The following is a 22429-nucleotide window of genomic DNA, read 5'->3' as shown; positions in this document are numbered from 1 at the left end:
ATTAACACAGCCAAAGAGGCTAAAGTGGTGAGGGAAGTGAATCACTGCAGATTTTGGACATATAGGAATAAAACAAAAGTAAAATCCAACATTTACCTTACAAAAAGAAAAAATATATAAGTTTTGTTCTATATTGTTATTTTTCCTATACTGATTTTAGCAGTCGCAGTTTAACAATTGCGAAATCTAGGTGTTCTGCAGTGCCCTCAGCACCCCCACTTCCCACATCCCTTGGCGTCACCCACATTTAGTTGTCAATCTCTCGCTTGTTGTCAGACAAACAAGTGCTTCAGGTTCTTCCTAAAGAAAGTGTGTGGGCTGTTACTTAGCAAATCCATGTGATCTAAAGGAGAGAGGAAACTAAAGGAGCTACGCAGGTGATTAAGAGGTCCTTCACTGCTGTCAGGGTCACATTAGGATGCTTTAGTGCTCACATTATAAATATTATGTGGTCATATGCTTGACATCTCACATCTGCACCTAGCGCTGTCCACTACGGCTCTTACAGTGTCGTGATTTCACGGTCGCGGCTCGTGATTGGAGCGTTACTTCATTGTTGGCTTGTTCAAAATATCAGTTAAAATGCATTTCCATCTGTTCCCATCTACAAGTTCTAGGGCCTTAACCTTAAATGGCCAGGGCTCACCGGTAGGCCCAAAGTTTTATTACACACTTCTATAATCTAAGAATAGCTCAGCCAGTTTTCACTGAAGTCCCTCTAGTTACTGTATAATGAACCTTAGTATGTAATAAGCCTGGGTTTTTAAGGGGTTAAACAACACAGTGCCCTACAAATATCTCAGAAAAATATTGTATAACTGATAATTCTATGTATAGCAGCAATTTAAATGTGTTTGAGATAATCTTTTTGTTTCTTTTTGCAAGCTCATTCCAAACACAGTGAAATACAGTATTTTACAACTAAAAAAATAAAGAAAAATAAAGAAAATATTCAATTCAAAGAATAAAATAATGTTCAAAACTAATGTTAATACGTCAGTGTAACATGTTAAAGGCTTGTGTGAGGTGTCATTCAAGTGGTTTATTGCTCAAATTTTCATGTGTTTTTAATATCTTTGCGTATCATAAAATGGTGATATTTTTGGCCAAGTTATCTTATTATTGAAATGTCAAACCGTAACACCCCTACTGTCAACTTATGATCAGATCACCCACACAGTACACTAACGCCAGGTGTAAATGGGACCAGCCTTACAATGAAATCCTCCCACAACCAATTAATAAAGAACAGTAACATTTTGCACATGAGGTAAAGCAAAAACATTTTAAAAAACATTGTTAATTACACAGATAAACAACACTGGTATCTAAATCCACAGTCAGCATGCACCTGTCAATCTCATACTTTAGCACAACTTAGCACAATATAAAATATTGCACCTTATTAATTAATATAACAGTTGAAAAACTACCAGTTATTTCCATGTGTAGTGTAGTAAGGTTGTGGATGAACTGGGTGAGGCTGGGCGTTCACTACATAACTTTTACAATCTTAACAGATTTCTAAAACGGAGAGCATCACAAACTTAACGTCAGTTTGTCACAGAATTTCTTGTCTTTTTGTCGTGAGGCACTCAGACTAGATGAGAAGGCAAAGAGAGAGAATAACACACATAATGAGTCTGAGCTACGAATAAGAACTCAAACTCCCAGATCTCCTCAGATCACCTGACACAAATAAAGCTAAACTTACTGGACCTGTTTGTGCATTTATGTGCAGCGAAGTGCAAAAATGGGGATTAAATCGTGGTGAGAAACACTGATACAGTGAGAGCTGGAGAAGTATTTCACTACAAACTGGCAGCTGAGCTGAAACTGTTTAGAGAGTGACCTGATCTGGATCAACATTATAAGCATGACATCGGCTCTTATCTGCCTGTGTTTTACACACAGCTCCTCTGTCACGTCTCTTCACCTGTTTCTCTGCTCTTCTAGCTTTCTGATTGGCTGTTGTTGGAATCACTTGTTGAGTAAATCTCTGACCTTCTCACACTACGGATATTTTGAGTTGTAAATATTAAACACGTTAGATAATATCAGAGGAACTCTGATCACTTCAGAGTTCGATCAAAGGGCTAAAGATTCACTTCTTTCTCTTCTTATATTACCAGATCATCCACACCGTCAGTCACTTCCGATCGAGCTCCCGACCTGGAAAATCACTTCAGATTGTGAAAATTTGACGCAAGGGGCAAAAATCATGTAGTGTAGGCCCAGCCAAGGCTCAGAATCCAACTTACAGCAACATTATGTAACAACTTGAAGGTTGTTTATTTCTAGAGCCAGTGAGAAATCTCCCTGCTTTGGGTCAAAAAGTTTTAAGTGTGAGTGTGTAGTGAAGTGCCAACTTCATCAATGGCATTAGCAACTTGGAAACATCCAAGTAAGCAACTGTATTGTCTGTTAGTGGCAGGGTTGTCCGTTGTCACTTATTCTTGTTTATCAAATTTCCCATCCTTTGTATAAAACGTCCAAATTTATTGTCTTGAATTTGTGTCTGTGGAAGTATATGATTGCTCTGTTCAGTGCTCAAATTTCCTCTCGTAATGTAAGAACTTCTTTGTTTCTCTGCTGTATGACTATTTGCAGACAGAGTGGTGCCCTGGCCTGAAGAGGTACGTTTAGTCTCAAATGTGCAAAGGGGCTCAAATCTGCTGTACAATCTGTTTGGGCCAATGTGATCTCTCTGCCACTGACTTGTTCCTCGTGCTATAGCTGATCTCTCATTTGTAGCTTTTGTACAAAGCTGTCCTGATGTTTTCACGATCCCATCACCTGCTGAGGAGCTGTGGAGATCCTCTGTACCGAAACGAGGAGCAGACGACTCGCCGGAGAAGACCGCTGCGTGGTTCACATTTCCAGAGAGTCCCCCATTTGCCCTTTTCATCTTGCTGCTGTCAGTGGATTTCATAGAAATGGTTGTGCAGTCCTGCTGTGCTTTCTGCTCCCCATCTTCAGAAAGAATGGTGTCAGAACTGCCACCCACTTTAGTGCTTGAAATATTCCTTCTTTTCGGAGAGCCCTCCCTCTTTTCAGGAATGTTTAGAAGCGACTTTATTTTCTTCGTGCTCTTTTTGAAGAAACGTGGAGATGACATGCCATTAAGTTTGCTCTGTTCTTTGTCCTCCACTTCTAGAACCGTTGCCGACACGGTCCTGGAGGGAGGCTCTTGCCAAATTGTACGCGGCGGGTCTTTGCTCTCGGCCCTTTTGAAGTCATGATGAGAGACAGATCTGTGGTCCTCCTTGAGATTTTGGGAATACTCTCTGCCTCTCGAATTCTCTCCTACTGTGCTCCTCTCTGTTTGTCTTCTTGACAGAGACCCATACATGTGGCTGGAGGACTCCTTAACGTTACTGCTGTATGAGTTATATCTAGGGTCCGCCACACTGTGCCTCTTGTACAAGTTCTCTTGCTCAGGGTCCTTAGCCAGGATTCGACTTTTAGCCCTGCCGAGGCTTGCATATATTGCATCTCTTCCTGAGGTGTAGCTCATGTTGTTTCCTGAGGGGTCTAAAATCTGAATACTCCGTCTCTTGATCATGAATTCTTCACGATTGTCCGTCAACCCTGATTGATTCCACTGCGATGAGGAGTAGTACTGCGCACCAGGCCGCATCCCAAACTGGTCTTCGTGGCGTATTGAGGATGAGGACCCATTTGTGTAACTGTTGGTTTCTGGATGTTCTGGTATGGTGGACTTGAAAACCAGGGATGACCTAAGACGAGAATGCAAAGTAGGAGCAGGCTTGTTCTCCAACTCATATGGGTCCAGATAGTCATAGGACTCTCCAATGGGTACCTCACTGTTATTGAGGTAGGACTCTATCCTCCAGGTGCGCAGGAAGGATTTGGAGGCGTTTGCCAAGCTCGGTAGGTTCTGCTGCATTGAGAGAACTTGTTTGTCATGTCCGTGGTAGGATTGGCGCAAGTTAGTGTTCCTGTTCATCATGTTCAACCTGGAGCTTTCATAGGGGTTCTCCATTGTGCTTGAGTAGTGGTTCCCTCCATAACGCCTGCTTTCTTCTGCCACATTCCAGTTACTGGAGCCATGCCTGTAATAGTGAGGGATGTAAGAAGGCTCCCGTCTCTCCCCCGCATAGCTGTGCCGTTTGTTGAAATCTGTCGTTTCTTGAAGGAATCTACTTTGATGTGTAATAGGGTTGGGGAGGTCCTCCAGTGTACTCTTAAAGCCTGGTTGCCTTTCACAAGTTTGTCGGTACACTGAATCGAGTGTATGCCTTAACTGGTCACTCCTTTCAAACATTTTGGTTGGGTGACCAAGGTAGCCCTCCACTTTGCCATTTAACCTCCTTTCTGATGAGATTTCCTGAGGCTGGAATTCTTCTGGAATAGTGGAGCGGGCATAAAGAGTCCGAAACTCCTCATCATAAGACTCCACCAGCCTGCCTGTTATGACCTGAACCATACTGAGGTGGATCTTCTCAAAGGACCACATGAAACTAGAGGGAGAGAGATATCATAAGAAAAACATTAGTGTACTTTCTCCACATATTTGAATTGAACACAATTTTATGTTTCTAAGGCCCAGTCCCATTTCTTCTTTTTATCCCTACCCCTTGTTTTCGAGTGTCACCCTAACCCCTTGGAACTGAGTTACAAGGGGTAGTGGTTGAAATCTTGCCCTACGAAATGGGACCCTCAAATAAAAAAAAAAAATTCCTTCATTAACAGCTACTAGCGCTGCTCTGTAGGCAACCCGGGCCGTCGTCAGTGATAACAGAGAAGGAAAAATTCAGCTCCTCACTGCTGGGCTTTAGTTACATTTAGGGCATCATATGCCTTCAAAGAGGGGGGCAATTATTTATTATCACCCACCACTAATTCTTTGGTGATTCGAAGCTGAAGTCAGATATTCACCAGATTCTTGTTTGAATTTTCTCATTACACCTTAAATGGTGCAGCAGTTACATTCTGACGCTTCAGGCATCAGAACTGCTGGACTATTTAAGGTGGAACGGAAAAGTTAGCTAGCTAGCTACCGAGACATTAGCATGCTATTAGCGATTTTTTATGCTTGTTACGAAGAAAATGACCATAATACACTGAAACGACATTAAACTAAGATAATACAGTGGTTATCATAACTTTTTAACAGAGAAAATTCTCACATTTTTGGGTTTCTTTGGTCTCTTGTTCAGACACCTTGCCATTTTTTTTTTTCCTCATAACTCTCTGTTTGGAGTCTCTGAAAAACCTCCGTTTGGAGGGCCATGTAGCCCTAACACTTCACCCTACCCCTCTATCTCAACAAGAATCGGGACACCCTATCCCTAGACGTGAACGTGCAAAACTGAGGGCTAAGGGCTAAGTGGTAGGGGCGAGGGGTGAAGTGGGATTGGGCCTAACTTTCAGCAATTTCACAATCTCACCTGTATGATCCAAAAAACACTGTTTGGCAGTCCACTAGGAGAAACTTTTGCCCCATTCCACCGTGGAACTTGGCGCCTGACCTACAGAGGTATTCCTGGCCTTTCACAGTACGCACCCTCATGTTCTGCAGAAAAGACAATGTTTAAATTACAACAGACATGATATGAGTCAACATTGTTGACATAACATAATTTGGAGCAATATAAAGACATCATCCTGCTGTCATCCTCAAAGACTTTACAGCTACTTTGCATAGACAGAGATAAGGCTTATTCGAAGTACAAGGGTCAGGCTCCCTGTTTAAAATGGACAGACAAAGGTGTTAGTCATTTGTTGTAGGCATGTTCCACATAAATAAACTATATCTTCTGCATTTATTTTACCTATTTTAAAAATATTGACTCAAGCATATCTGTTATGTGCAAATGCAGAAATATGAATGTCATTGGCATAGAATGAATATACATGATGCGTAAGTTATTGCAAACAACTATTGTGCCCTGCTTAGCCACTATGTTTGCTGACATTGTTAGAGGAAGTCTCCTAACAACACATCATTGAAAATGTATCCTTCTTTTTTGGTCTTATGAGATCTTAGTGCACCTTTTGCTACAGTTGATCACAATTATGTGCCTCTCAGGCAAAGGTTTAGAATGGTTAAATCACAGTTCTTGTTTTCACTGTGGAATCATTCTTAAAAAAAGGAATACGAACATTTTTGTGGAGTCCCACAGAGTTCAGTCTTTGCTATTCTTTACCTTTGTATACCTCTAGGTGATGTCAACAGGAGACATGATGACATTTTCACAGCTATGCTATGATACAATTTTAGGTTTTCATTCCCTCTGGAAATGAAGACTGTTGACAGGCTTAGCAGCTGTGTGTCAGATATTTCACAGTGGACGTGACAAAATGTTCTACAAAAAACAAAAAAAAACAAAAACTGGAATACTGATCCTCTTTGCTCATATTCAGAGCTAATATTCAAGCTGCTTTAAGAGAAACTAAGCTGCTTTGCTTTGCTTACCAAACCTGAAGTGCAAAACCTGGGTGCAGCATGTCATGCTGATATTTATCTGAATCAACATTCACAGGAGTTTATAATCACAATGTGGCTATTTTTACCTCTATGTCTGTGACTGACTGAAGGAGATAAGAGATGCTAACACGGTGCTATCCCATGGTGGTATCCATAGAAATGTGTGAAAATTAACCACTCAAAATTGTTTATTAATCATGGAATTAACCAATCACATTATGCTGTGTGAAGCTCTCATGATATTTTTCTTCGCTCTGTCTTATGAGGCTTCTTGGAATTAATTATATAAGTGGGTATATGCAAAAACACATTAAGAAGTCAGTATATGGTGCATATACAGCCTACATTAGGAACATGTGGCTCTTTTACTGTCCTGTTGTGGCTCCACAGCGGAATTCGATTTGTAGGTAAAAATAAAATAATCCTCCTTTACAGTAAAATAAATGCTGATCGTTTTAACACAGTTCAACTATAAATGGTCTTAAACGCTGGAGTTAATGTAGAACTGCTAATTCACCCATTAACTCTGAAATGCAGAAAACTAGCCTAGCTAGTAGCTAACGGAAAGGCAAAGAGAGAGATTTAAGATGAACATTGATTATTTGGAGATAAATGGACTTATTTGCAATTACAAGCACTCCAGCTGGAGTCAGCTTCTCGTTCACCAGCTTCTTGTTTGAATTCTCCCATTCTACCTTAAATGGTGTAGCAGTTACATTCTGCCGCATCAGGCGCCATTTAAGGTGGAACGGAATAATTCGAACAAGAAGCTGGCGAATGAGAAGCTGGCTTCAACTATTCTACTTTTGTTTCCTGCTGGAGATGCGAGAAAAGCAGCTAAAGTTGTTCTAAACCTTAAAGCAGAGACATACATACAGCCAAGATGGTAAAATTGACATGTTGTGACTTCCAAGGTGGTTTGATTTTTGTTGTAAGGACAAAATGGCTCTTCTTAACATTTGGGTTGCTGACCTCTGCCCTACACCACTGATTTTTGCCCATAAACTGGGCATTTGGGCTCATGTGCCAGTTTTGTACATAACACATAGATTAAATATGTCTGATTTGAGACTGAAACTGCTGTAAAAAAAAAGACTTAGTGCATCAGGCCCTCAGTGGTTTCCTCAGTGAAACCTTGTGGTTTGTCTCAGCTCATGTTATGTTAATCTGTTTCTTAAGACATGTCTTAAGTATTTTATGGTCATGTCCAAACATGGACCGAACTTCCACCTTAAAAAAGTCCCACAGAGGTTAAAATGGACCAGTGTAATCTTAAACAGCCACCTTTGAAGGAGGAATGCATTTAGAAGGAGTGGTGGGAAAGTCAATTGCCTTTCAGCCCACTAGTAATTATTACAACTCCCCAGGGCAAAGCAGCAGGCACGACTGCTTCAGGCACCCAGACTGTCATGTCTAAAAGGTTGTTATCAGCGCGGCACTTCCATCTGGTCACCTAACCGGACAGGACACGTTTCCTTCGCAAGGAAACCACAAAGTGACAAAATCAGTTTGTCAGAATGCTGCTGACTTTTAACAATGAAACCGGTTTTCTGTTAAACCACTTTGAAAGAAAGAGAACCACAGGAAACAGCTGCTGCTTCTTTTGACCTTTAGCACTTGAAAGCTAAAAAGGAAAACAATAACAGCAGGACTGCAATTGATGGTACCCTAAACAGCTTAAAGTACAAAGAGTTTTCTTTACTGTTTATTTCACTGTCAAAACTAAAAGCACCTTCTCACTAAGTGAGAATTCTGATCAGGACTTATGAAATATGCAAAAATTGTGCCTGACATGAAAATACTTGCTAATTTTATGGTTCTTTGATTCTGAACGATCCTGTTTGCTAATATAAAGTCCCTTCATGCCCTCATTCTCAAAGCAGTGCATGCTGAGAGAAAAGCTCACTCACCCTGAGTTTTTGGATCTGGATGTCATGGTTTTCAGCCACAGTGAGAAAGCTTTTGAACTGATCGTGGTCCAGGAGGATGTAGACGGGAACACCTCTGACAGCCGCGTCAACCACCTCTTTAAAAATATCCACATCGGTAAACACGTCCATGGCGATTGCGATGACCTGCGTGGAGATAAACAAAAAAATGCTTCTACCTACAGACCAACACTACAATTATCAAACACATTCCGATTGGACAGGCCGTGCTGCTCTCCGTGTCCTCTCATTGAGCTGTTAATCAGTAATGGCTTGGAAAATTACTCAGAACTGAGAAAGGTAAAAGCAGACAATGAAGGGCGAGCGGCGAAATTTGTCAAATCCTTCAAGCAAATAAAAAGTGACCCTGAATATCACACAGTTTGCAAAACTGCCAAGCAGTGAGGCAAGTGTGTGGGCAGACCCCTCAGTGCAATGGAAACCGAGCTCACAGTAGCTCTGATGTTGTCAAATATATATATATACATGTGAGACTTCACAGCCAGTGTAGCCAATTTAAGATGGCGAGAAAGCTGAGGTACAGGGGATACCGGGGATTCTTGCCTTTTAAAACTAACATGCGGCTGGCTTGACTGCAAGCATTCTTCTAGTCAAGCTTCAACAAGCTCAGGATGATGAGTTAGTGATGAGTGGCAGCATGTCTTAATCACTGGCCTGTCGTGCGTTGCCTTGTACCACCACACCCCGTCAAGCAGCAATCCTCCACACAAAGCACTTCATAGAAGATATTACAAAGAAAAGTATTGTTTATTTCTCAGTAACTTCAAAACTAGATGTGCAACTGGGAATTCAACACTGAGCCGGGATGCAAGTGGTTTTATTACATGCTATTGCTGATGCTGGTGGTCCTAAATGGTTCCTGCTTGGATGTTCAGTTCATGGAAGAACTTTTAGAACAAGCGTGTCCAGTCTTATCCGCAGAGGGCAGATGCGGTTGCACGTTTTCACTCCAACAAAGCAGGAGATGACCTGATGAAATGTTTGAAGACTCAGACCAACTGATTAAACAAGTGGAATCAGGTGAGCTCCAGCTTGTTTGGAGTGAAAACATGCAGCCACGCTGGCCCTTTGCGGATAAGACTGGACACCCCTGTTACAGAACATTTACATTATGCAGAGGCGCCTTAAACTTTAAAAGCATTCATCTTTTTTTTGTGATTGAATTTTTTTTTTATTATTTCCCATTTAAAGAAAAACACACAGCCCCCCATTCCAACCCTGACCCACACACACACATGGGACTTACAAACAAGAACTGATCATAGACACAACATAGGACACGTAAAAATTGAGTTACTTCATTCACAACTTAAACATATCATATAGTTAAGTGAGCACAAGAGTCCTGACTTTAGATATTCCATTAATCCATATGTGACAAGTTTGAGAGGCAGCATTGCTAATTCTTGTAGATGATAATTGCAGATAGAAGATATCCAATAAGGAATGGAGCCGGTGACATATGGACAGGTTGTGAGGGGGTAGCCAATGCTGGACAATAACTTTTCTTGCTGCAGTTAAGCAAGCCAGCCATATTTTACAGGATCTTTCCGTTACGGGAAATTTGGAGTTATCAATAAGTAAATGAAGTTTAGGGTTCCATGGGGAAGTATGAAGAGACAGAATCAACAACCTCCTCCCAAGAAGCATAAACTTTTGAGCAGTCCCACATAAAGTGCATAATAAAAGTGTTGATCTTAAAGAACTATTCACTGAAAGGTTCTTTTGGGAACTGAATGTGGTTCTTCTATGCCATCTCTCCAAAGAACTAAAGGTCTGCAACCCATCCTGTGCCCAATGGTGCCAACAAATTCAGGTTTTAGGCTGGGTTCGGGCTGATGTTTTCACATGCAAAGTCAGGCTGAGGTTTGTTTTCTAATTTGTAGTGTAGTTTAGTTGAAGTAATCTGCTTATGTAAATTTCACATATTAATGCATTCTCTCTCTATCTCTCTCTACCATAGTCTGTATGCACGAAGAAGCCCAGCTAATGGTCTTGCTGACTGTTTACGATGGACGAAATAAAAAGAAAGCTTGCAAAAATTCCTTATGAGTCAGAGACGTCTTCATTGTGGAAACCTTGAGGAGCTTGAGACAGTATTTAGAGCTGTGAAAGCAGGAGGACTGGCCAAACGTGATCTTGTCTGGGGAGAACTGGCTTAACTTTTGGTAACACTTTACTTAAAGGGTGTCTGCATAACACTTTCATAACATCTTACACAAACACTTCACAACATGTTTGTCAATGTTTGAATCAACATTTTTAAAACGTTCATGTTTTACAAGATATTCATATGGACTACTGTGTCATCTTTCAGAGAGACATTTTCAAAAATAAAGGCTTTTATTTTGAAAGACTATTTTATTGTCAGTAAAACACCTCATTTCTGGACAGGCAAAATAAAAAAGACCTCACTTTACTCCTTTGGTCATTAAGTGTTTTTTACGGTGGCTGACAAGACCCTATTCATAGTACAATTAAAAACACTTTGCAAACTCATAAACATGCTGCAAACACAGAAAACACTTTCATCAACATGAAGACATCAGAGCTACATTTTACAAACACACTGCAAATAAAGAAAAACACTGGCAACTTCAGAAACGCTGCAAAAGCCAGTGACAACACAGCGGAAATGTTTCTGAAAGACTCAAAGGGCTCAAAGTGGATGGAATATCTGTGATGGAAAAGCACTGACAGAAGTAGATCAGACCACAGACACTCAGACCCTCACGGCCCAAGTTCATGGTTAACCTGGCTGGCTAGTTTGCTATCTGACTGTCGTAGCTGTGCTGTGGTGGTTTATCTGGTGTTGCTAGTAAAACGTTTACAGTTACTCTCTGCAGCTAATTCCCTTTTACGATGCAGTGATATTCACAATCTGCTCAAATAAAACATACTTTTACTGGTGAATGTTTGTGCTGCATAGAATTTAAAGGTCCTAATGGCTCCGTCCTCTTTGAGTCCTCCAGAAACACGCCTGCTGTGTTGTGACTGGCTTATCAGCGTTTCTGAATTTGCATGTGTTTGTGTTTGCAGCGCGTTTATGAAATGTAGCGTCGGTGTTGTCATTTTGTTTAAAGTGCTTTCTGGGTTTGCAGCCCATTTTTTTGTTTGCAGTTTGCTGGGTCTTCTCAGTCACTGTAGCTTTGACACTTGTTTTTAACTTGTTATTTGTTTTGTTTTTTTTCTTAAGCATTTGTTGCTTTGCATGTCACTTTACTATATGGACAGTAAATTACTTTTAAACATGCTGTAAACATGCCAAAATACTCATCCATTCCCTGGAGATGCTGGATAGCCACATTATTGTCAGTAGACTACTTTGCATTGCAATTTAAAGATCCACATAACACTGAAATTGAAAATCTGAGTGAAACGTGTCTAAGTGTCAAGTGAGGTCATTTTTATTTTGGCTGTCCAGACATGAGGTATTTAACTGAAAATGATATGGTTTTACAAAATAAAAAAACGAGGACTTTTAGTTTGAAAATTGTCTCTCAGTATAATATAGTAGTCCATAACAATATCATGTAAAACAAGCTTTATGAATGTTGATTTACACGTTCATGAACATGTTCTGTTTATGTACGTGTTTGTGTGGTAACACTTTCTATGAATGTCACCTTTGTAAGCATCTATAAACACATTTATAACATGTTATAATGTATTCATAAGGCATTATAAACATGGTTATAAATATTTATAAAAATGAATTACACTGAATTACACTTTATAGCCATGTTTATTATACATTATGAATTGTTGATATAATGCATTATAAATAGTGTTAATAACATGTTATAATGTCAGTGCCAAAGAAGTCAGTCCCAGCTTGGAGAGTGTAAAGTAAAGACAAATACCAAGCTAACGGTGGTGAACATTACCTTTCCCACATTGGGTAAAATACTGATGGCAGCTCTAGTTTAAACTCTGACATTTGAAGCCTGTAATGTGCTTTACTGTGTGTTTTAGTGTTTCAGTAAATCCTTCAGTAAATACTTCAACTTGAAGCCTCACTCTGAACACTGGAGGAGGCTTTAGTACAGTACACTTCACTTTACTTAGAGCGGACAAATACGACTTATGAGCTCTTATAATTTGTTATGAACAGTACTTATAATGTATTATGTTAACAATTCATAATGCATAATAAACATGGCTATAATGTATAATGCATTTTTATAAATATTTATAGCTATGTTTATGATGTCTTATGCATGCATTATAACATGTTATGAATGTGTTTATGGATGCTTACAAAGGTGACATTCATAGAAAGTGTTACCATTTGTGTAAGATGTCATGAATGTGTTATGTAGACACCCTTCAAGTAAAGTGTTATTAAACTTTTGGTGTTGGGTCACCCCTCTAAAACCCACCTTAAACTCCTCTATTCTGGAGTACAATTGTTTACACAAGCAAAACAAGCCAGCTAGTGAATCGTTATCGTTAGCTAATGAAAGTGTTTTTTACCTGTAAGAGGTAATATTTGGTTTTACAGCATATAATGTGTTCACATTATAGTCACATCTACATGCTTAATTGTAGTTTTTTTCTTTTCCCCAAGCCAACTTACAGTATATCCATGGACTAACAGCAGGTTTGTTGTCTTTCCCACCCTAAAAAAAAAAACTACGTTCCCACCCACATTTAGCCAAGAGTCCTCATTGTTGTCCCCAGATGTTCTTGTTACAAGATCATGGCCCCACATTACTACCCGTAAATGCATCAGTTCCACAGCAGTGCGAGCAAGGTTCAGGTTTCAAATTAGCCAGTACCAGTTGGGCCTGGTCAGCTTGGGTCTCGATTGGTAGTCAGGTTGGGTTCATGCCTGGGCAGACCTCTTCAAAGAGCCCTTTTTTGGTAGCTTTATTTTTTAGAGTATAGGCCTGCAACTGCAATTCTTAAAGCCTATACTGAAACTCCTTCTGACACAATGCTATAGCAACCTACACACCCTGAAAGTGGGCCAAAGTTATTCCACAAGGCTTCAGTTTTCATATTTGCATACATAACTGATAACCACAACGTCCTCTCCCTCCTAAATTGAAATGTCGCAACTGTGTCAGCATTTCTGCCACTTCAGAATGTAATTCTCATGACTCTATTAAGCTTGGCACTTTCTGATCACCGCAGGGTACACAGCACTCCCACCCTGAAACTATACTACTTTATAGCACTTTAGAATTGTGTGAGATGTTTAAAATCAGCCTAGCTGTCCTTGTGGGATGAACTGTTTACCTCAACACAGCTGCTGATGGCTTTTTTGCTACTGCCAAAGATCATAAACGATGCTCGCTAGTGGGACATTTTAAACTGTTTATTGATTTCTAAACTGGCATGTGGGGATTTATTGCATCAGGTATTGAACTTGATGCTCTCACTTCTGGAGTGACTTAGTGTCCAGACTAGTAGTGAAACTAAGTTCTGTTCAAAAGCATGTTCAAACTGAAGTGCAGGACCAATATTTGTTTTAATACAGGTATGCAATCATCAAATATAATGTGATACTGTAGAGCTGTAAACTAGAGGAAGCCTTAAGGGAGAGTGGAACTATCACTGGGTAAAGTGTAACACGGATGTTTTATGTAGTTAAACAGGTTTCAGCAGAACATGCTTTTGTCATCTTCTCGTGTTCCCATAGCAACGTCATCTGCCAATTTTGACATCAATCAGACAGATACACTATATTGCCATAAGCATTCGCTCGTCTGCCTTCACACGCATATGAATTTAAGTGACATCCCATTCTTAATCCATAGGGTTTAATATGATGTCGGCCCACCCTTTGCAGCTATAACAGCTTCATCTCTTTTGGGAAGGCTTTCCACAAAGTTTAGGAGTGTTTATGGGATTTTCTGACCATTCTTCCAGAAGCGCATTTGTGAGGTCAGACACTGATGTTGGACGAGAAGGCCTGGCTCGCAGTCTCCGCTCTAATTCATCCCAAAGGTGTTCTGTCGGGTTGAGGTCAGGACTCTGTGCAGGCCAGTCAAGTTCTTCCACACCAAACTCGCTCATCCATGTCTTTATGGACCTTGCTTTGTGCACTGGTGCGCAGTCATGTTGGAACAGGAAGGGGCCGTCCCCAAACTGTTCCAACAAATTTGGGAGCATGAAACTGTCCAAAATCTCTTGATCTGCTGAAGCATTAAGAGTTCCTATCACTGGAACTAAGGGGCCGAGCCCAACTCCTGAAAACAACCCCACACCATAATCCCCCCTCCACCAAACTTTACACTCGGCACAATGCAGTCAGACAAGTACTGTTCTCCTGGCAACCGCCAAACCCAGACTCGTCCATCGGATTGCCAGACGGAGAGTCTCTGGAGTCCAGTGGCGGCGCTTTACACCACTGCATTCGACGCTTTGCATTGCGCTTGGTGATGTAAGGCTTGGATGCAGCTGCTCAGCCATGGAAACCCATTCCATGAAGCTCTCTATGCTGTTCTTGAGCTAATCTGAAGGCCACATGAAGTTTGGAGGTCTGTAGCGATTGACTCCGCAGAAAGTCGGCGACCTCTGCACACTATGCACCTCAGCATCCGCTGACCCCACTCTGTCATTTTACGTGGCCGACCACTTTATGGCTAAGTTGCTGTCGTTCCCAATCGCTTCCACTTTGTTATAATACCACTGACAGTTGACTGTGGAATATTTAGTAGTGAGAAAATTTCACGACTGGAGGCAGGTGGCATCCGATCACGGTACCACGCTGGAGTTCACTGAGCTCCTGAGAGCGACCCATTCTTTCACTAATGTTTGTAGAAGCAGTCTGCAGGCCTATAGGCTTGGTTTTATATACCTGTGGCCATGGAAGTGATTGGAACACCTGAATTCAATGATTTGGATGGGTGAGTGAATACTTTTGGTAATATAGTGTATTTTTCCAGATTCACCCTGAAGACTAAAGACCACGAATGTTAATTTTCATCATAAATGTTAAATCACTATATTGTGTGTGTATAAGTCATAGAAGTCACTCCTATATGATTTATTCTCCTTTTGGTGGTTATGATGTAGCACCTTTATGAAGCAGATAAACAACACACAGTAATAGCTAGCCAGGCTAAAGAATAGCCTCCACATGGCAGAGTTAGTTGTACCCATTGTTACAACCAAGACCCCTAATGTAGACAGTGAGAGAACTCTACATTCCCCATATACATTCGAAAGAGTTGTATGCACAAATTTAAAAAGTACAGTAAATTAAATACAGATTTATTATGCTGATATTTGCTTTTCTACTTTGCAGTCAGAATATGCCACATTCAACACGGTCCCTTTCCACCAATCATATTTATCTTGGTGAATGTTTTTATGCATTTAGGTGGCTCACCTGGTTCAAACAACATGGAATTGTACTCAAATAACAGGGTTTTGCATTGATTTGTTACCGCAAATGGACTTTACCACAATCAAACTGCTCCCACACACTGCATGCTGATGAAGCTTAAAAAATCACCTCGATCCAGGCCTAAAAAGGGACGAAATTACACGCTTGGCTTTAATCCCATCCTACAGCACCAGCTGCCTCCTGCTAGTCATAGCAATCTCATGATTAAAACCATATATCACACACTGCCATGACAAGCAGAAATGCTTCACCTGCTGCATACTCAAGATTTCTGTGCCCTAGGTATCAATTCATAAACTCGTAAAGAAGGCAAGACTCAGATGATTGGTTAATGTCAATTTCTGAAGGTCACAAGATCTTCATAAATTGATTGTCAGCATTAATTTGAATGCAGCAGTGCAGTTCGGTGCGCATAGTCAAATGCACTAGTGCTAAATGAGTTCCTGGAGAGTGCATATGAGCTCAGGGTATGGTGGGATCAAATTAAGTCTGCAGGAGTGAATGTAACGCTGGTGATTTCAACACGCAGGAACATGTGCAGAAGCTGCTGTATGATTAATCCGGATTTCATAACTTCTTTTCAGTTTTCTGTTTTGACAGCGTCACTATTTTGACAGCTTCACCGCACACACTGCTCTTCATGCTCTCGGAGTACTAAACTGGGAGCTAAGGTGTCAACTCAACTCTTATATTTGTTTGTTTGTTTATTTATTTATTTATGGGGCGAACAGGTCAAAACTTTGCAATACAAGACGAAGTCTCCTAAGAAAGTGTTTGGGAGTTTTCTCTCTCTCTTCTGCTTTTTTAAAAATAACAGAAACTTAGTTCTGTCAGTCAGGTTTGTCACGTCTGCAGCTGGTCCAAAATGCAACTGAAAGACTCTCGACTGGTACCAAGAAAAGGGAGAGCATTACCCCTGTACTTGCGTCGCTGCACTGGTTGCCAGTAAAATATAGAATTGAATTAAAAGTTTTATTATTCGTTTTTAAAGCTTTGCTCCGAGCTATATCTCTGACCTCCTCCGCTTCCATTCCACCTCACGAGTTCTACGATCTTCTAACCAGTTGCTCTTAGCCATTCCACCACCTCGGATGAGATTCAAAGGCGACCAGGCCTTTTCTGACGCTGCCCCAAGACTCTGGAACCGTCTTCTGCTATTCATAAAGGAGTCCCCCACAATAAAGGTTTTCAGTCAAATCTAAAAACCCATCTATTTTCTCAGGCTGTGGAGTCTTTCTAATGATTATGCACTCAGTATCTGTTCTGTTTTGTTTGGTTCTGTCTTGCCAGTGTAGCTTTTCTGTTTTGTTCTATTTTGTTTTATTGTTTTTATCTGATTTGTTTTGTATGCATGTTGTTTTTTTTTCTTTTCTATGTTCAATGTATGGTGTTTTTTTGATTAAATAGTAGTGGTTATCTTAACTGATACCATCGTGCAGCACTTTGGCCGACACATTGTCTTTTAAATGTGCTATAGAAATAAAGGTGACTTGACTTGACTTGTCATCCACCCAATGAGTGGTGGGATAGACTCCAGTAACCCCCGTGACCCAAGAGGATAAGCGGCTTATATGGTGAGTGAGTGAGAAAATCAGGATGTAATTATGCCTTTCTTGTACCTACATGTGGCCATTTTATCAGAAACACCTATCGCACAGGTACACTTGCAATTACTTCCCCTCTCTACCTCATCCATCAGTGGAAAAGGGCCTTTACCAGGCCACCACTGAGCAGATATGATTTGGGTGATGTTCCACTCTCAGCGCAGCAGTGACGCTGTAATAGTAGTGAAGTGAGTGTATTAGGCATGTCAGTGTTGTTGGGGTTGACAGGCCTTTAGAAGCCTGAACAAAATTTTTGCCCTGTTTTACACTCCTGTCTCCTGTCACTTTACCACTTAAAACAAGCCTTATATCCTGACATCTTTTTGCCTGCAAGACACCCGAATGTTTTTTTGAAAGTGAATCTGAAAATTTTAATTATTAGAAAAACTGAAAGGGTTTTAGAAACTGAATTTCAGATGTTCAATTTTACATCATCAACCTTTAAATTCTTTTTCAGATTTTATAATGTTCACCTATAAACCCTAAAGTTCAGTTTCAGTTTAGAATATCAATTTCAAATGGTACGATAAAGGATTTTTTTACATTTATATTCTAATTTCTAATACTATGAATCTAACTCTTTAAAAACAGTTCTTGTTAAAAAAGTGAAGGGACATCCCAGAATAATACACTCAAAATATAGCATCTACAATGGTTTCTTTTATGTATATATACATGCTGGAGTTTTTAAACACCTCAGTGTCACTGCTGGACTGAGAATAGTCCACCAAACAAAAATATCCAGTCAACAGCGTCCTGTGGGCAGCATCCTGCACTGATGAAGGACTAGAGGATGACCAACACACACTGTGCAGCAGCAGATGAGCTATCGTCTCTGACTTTACATCTACAAGGCGGACTGACAAGGTAGGAGTGTCTAATAGAGTGGACAGTGAGTGGACACAGTGTTTAAAAACTCCAGCAGCAGAGAATGATCCACCACCCAAATAGTACCTGTTCTGTGAGGGTCCATGGGGGTCCTGACCACTGAAGAACAGGGTAAAAGGGGGCTAACAAAGTATCAGAGAAACAGATGGACTACAGTCTGTAACTGTAGAACTACAAAGTGCACCTATATAGTAAGTGGAGCTGATAAAATGGACAATGAGCGCAGAAACAAGGTGGTCATGATGTTATGCCTGATCGGTGTGTATATATAAACTGCCCTGCAATAGACTGGTGGCCTGTCCAGAGTGTTTCCTGTCTTACACCCAATGAGCGCTGGGACAGACTCCAGCACCCCCTGCGACCCAGGAGGATAAGCAGCTTTGATAATGTGTGTGTGATATAAACTTTTGGCCATACCACCCTCTGAAAACAGATCTTTTATATTTCTGCTGGACAGATGTCATTTGTGCTAACAGCTATTTAACTGTTATTTTTCATCTCTCTTGTTATTGCCTATTGTCCTTCTACCTCTTATTTTCTTTTCAGTGTCCTCTAAACTGTCCTCATCCTCCATCTCACATATTTCACTTTATTCAGGGTCATTTTCTCATCTGTCGGACTCTCAACCTTGTTTTGATGGTCGATCTCCCTCCAGTTCCAGTGCTGATTAAATTGCAGTTCTTACTGCTGCTGAACTCTTGTTGTGTTTTCCAGGTAAACCTCACCAGCTCACTTCTGAACTAACAACTTTGTGAACTGACGAGCTGCATTTCCTGCTATTGTTTCATACTAACATCTCCTGTTTTCATATAGAAACATATAATTCTGTCTCAGACATAAATGACATACACTTTACAGGCATGTCTGAGTGTAGCTGCATCGTCCTCACTAACCTTACAAACTCTGTACTGACCTGCTGTTTGCATATTACTACTGTAACTAATGAAATCTGATCTACCTCAGTTGACAGAATCAATTTCTCGTTCCCGTCCAGCCTCCCTCACTCGTAGAATAGGAGTGCCAGGTTGACGCATCCGGTCAGTGTCAATCTCTGACCCCATCCGCACCTCTGTAATGACCAGTTGTATAAAAAACGTTTGCAATGCCAATATTTGCCCTTCCTGAGAGGCAGGATTCGTCCCTGTTGCATCTACATCTTACAATGCACTGAAAGGCTGACAAGCAGTCTGGACGAGGTCTAGACTTCCTTGAAGGGCCAATATCACCGAAAAATAAAATTTTTGTTTTGTTTTTGTGAGATAAAAGAGTTGGATGTAGTATGTCCACTCCCTGCTGCACACATACATGGAAACTAAGCTAAAAACAGTTTTAATTTCATAGTTTTTGTGATGTCACAGAAACAAACACATTTACATATACAGTATCTGCGCATTAACAATGAGGTTATAAGGAGCCTGGACTGCTATTTGAATGAAGCACAATACAGGGCAGCCAATCAGAGCAGAGCTCATTTACACACAGTACTGTGCAAAAGTGTTAGACCCCCTAAGCACATCTTTTTTAAACTATTTGATGTTCTGGTCTCAGTGCAGCAGTGACACTGTAACAGTAGTGATGTGAGTGTATTAGGCACGGTTCACAGGCCTCTAGAAACCTGCACAAAATACATTCATGCCACATTTTACACTCCCGTCTGGTATTAAAAAAACACCACTTTACCACTCGTGTCATAAAACAAGCGTTATAACCTGCCACTGAAGAGATTCTGTGTATCGGCTGCTTTTGCGAGCAAGACACCCGGATGTTGTTTCGAAAGTGAATCTGAAAATGTGAAATAATAGAAAAACTGAAAGCTTTTTTAGAAACTGAATTTCAGCCATTCAGTTGTACATCTTCAACCTTAAAATTCAGATTTAATAATGCTCACTTATAAACTTCAGCTTGGAATTCAATTTCAAATGATCCGAAGTTAAACAAATTTGATCATGATTGAATTGTATATGAATTGAATATGATTGTTTTGCATTCATATTCAAATTTCTAATAGTATGAATCTAACTCTATAAAAACAGTTCTTGTTAAAAAGTGAAGGGACATTTCAGAATAATAAGCTGCTTAAAAATACTGCATCTAGAATAGTTTTGTTAAAAAAATATAAAAATATATTTATATATTTGCATCTTATTATTACATATTATAGATTATTTGTATATATTATTATATATATTTATATATCTGTGATGGATTGGCGGCACGTCCAGGGTGTTTCCTGCCTGCTGCCCAATAAGTGCTAGGATTTACATATATGCGCCCATTAACCATGAGGTTATAATCACATCTTTCAAAACATCTTTCAAATTTAACTTGGCAGTAAGTATGTTTGTGCTTGTACAGGCACCATATACGTACATTAATACAGCACAAATTAACACAAATTTAATGCTTTCAAAATTATAGTTGATATATTGTGAGCTAGTTTGAAGAGCAAAGTTTGGTTATCACAAAGATTTGTCAAATTCCATCAGCAGCACACCTCATTTAATATAGTGAGGTACTGATTAGTCAAAAGGTGCTGAATAAAAACTACAAATAATATCACAAAGAGAGGTTTGGAAAATGAAGTTAAACAAACACTGTGACTTATGTAAATGCACTACTAACTGTAATAATATTATATCTAATTATTGTAATATTAGTGTTTTTCTTAGCATATGAAGTTACTGTCCAGATAAACAGCTTTATAAATATAATTTTCTAAGGTGCCTAAAGTTTTGCCCCAGTACAGTATATCAGTCTCTAAGGCACAGTAACAAAATTAAGTTAATTCTAATGAATAACAGTTAATTCCAATGAATAAAGAGAGGTTAGAAATGGCCCTGCTGTTACCCACACAAACAAAGTGGACATCAGAGGGGGGGCAATGTAGGATACTGGCCCTTTAAAGGAAAAGTTCAATCAAAAAGGCTAATGAAAGAAAGTAAAGAGTCACCAATTGACATTCAGCAAACACAGTTATGCTAATCTGTGGTTACTGGCCTCCATTCACTGTTAGCCATGTTAGTATGTTTAGTCAAACTATCCCTTTAATGACACCTACTGCATATTTATTGCTCTGGTTCATGGCAACATACCATTGCTCTTCTCCTTTAAAGAGGTATTTCACTGATTTCTAAAGATTTCTGCATAATTAAATCGTTAAGATGTAAACAGAGTCATTCAGGGTGGTTTGGTGTGAAATGCTCCATTCTAGAGAAACGTACAGAGCCAGAATTGTTCACAGTGGTGGTGATAGGAACCAGACGTCCACCTCTAAAAACTTCCTTACATTATGTTATAGACATATGGTATGTCTGAGACATTGTTTAATGGTAGTTTTTAGAAGTTTTTTGAATCGAAATGTATTATTTTAAAAACATTCATGGTGGAGGGATGCATGCAGGGCATGGTCAGGCAAAATAGTCCCCAAAGAAAATTTATTTTTTTCAGATTTTTTGACTATTTTATCATCATTATTATTTCGGATAGTAAATAAAATGTCTATATTTGTGTTGTAGTCATGGTGACCCCTGGTTCCTATCACCACCACTGTACAGAAAGTCAGTTATTTTCTCTACAATGAATGATTTCACATCAGACCACTCTGAATGACTCTACATCTCAGCCAGAAGTTTAGAAAAATCAGTAGAGCTGGAGTCAAACTTATTAAACTTCTCTCCAGATGCTCCTCTTACCAAAACTTCTCCCTTCAAATTCAGCACAGTACTGAAGTCACCCAGCCATCGCAGTAATCAATTCTTTATCATTATTGCAGGAGGCGCTGTGAATGCACATTCCTGAGCTGAAAAGAAACGCTCTCGGGTTACCGCCCCGGTAGCAAGGCCTAAATAATCTGCATGCATGTAGCAGAGCAGGGTTCTCACAGACACACCCAGACACCTCAGACATCTGTCTGACAGCAGAGGGTGTGGACAGATAAACTACTGATTGCACAAGTTTCTCTTTCTTTTTTTTGTCTTTGTGTATGTTTAGTGTGTGTATGTTTAGAACATTTTAAGGTGGAACCGTTGCTAGGAAGAGACAATCCCTCCGTCATTGATTCAGAGAGTAGTAGTGTACCTGGCGTCATCACATCAAACCATTTAGGTTCCATTATCCTTAAGCAGGTTTTCACATTGGTATATGAAGCCATTTATTTAGATAAATTCAGTGGATT

The 22429-nt window shown here is 40.0% G+C and overlaps 1 protein-coding gene across 1 annotated transcript in view; it reads right to left on the bottom strand.

The window, feature by feature from the left end:
* Positions 1–1024: 1024 nt before the first annotated feature.
* Positions 1025–22429, bottom strand: part of fam83b (family with sequence similarity 83 member B) — a 37704-nt gene continuing 16299 nt past the window's right edge. Inside the window, exons 3-5 of the mRNA XM_036573672.1 lie at positions 8365–8529; positions 5415–5539; positions 1025–4484 (exon numbers count right to left, since the gene is read on the bottom strand). Of these exons, the coding sequence (XP_036429565.1) occupies positions 2447–4484; positions 5415–5539; positions 8365–8529 (2328 nt within the window). The 3' untranslated portion in view covers positions 1025–2446. The remainder of the gene's footprint in view (positions 4485–5414; positions 5540–8364; positions 8530–22429) is intronic.

Source organism: Colossoma macropomum, unplaced genomic scaffold (assembly GCF_904425465.1).
Source record: "Colossoma macropomum unplaced genomic scaffold, Colossoma_macropomum, whole genome shotgun sequence".
NCBI classification, from domain to species: domain Eukaryota; kingdom Metazoa; phylum Chordata; class Actinopteri; order Characiformes; family Serrasalmidae; genus Colossoma; species Colossoma macropomum.
This window is presented reverse-complemented; position numbering and strand designations above follow the sequence as displayed.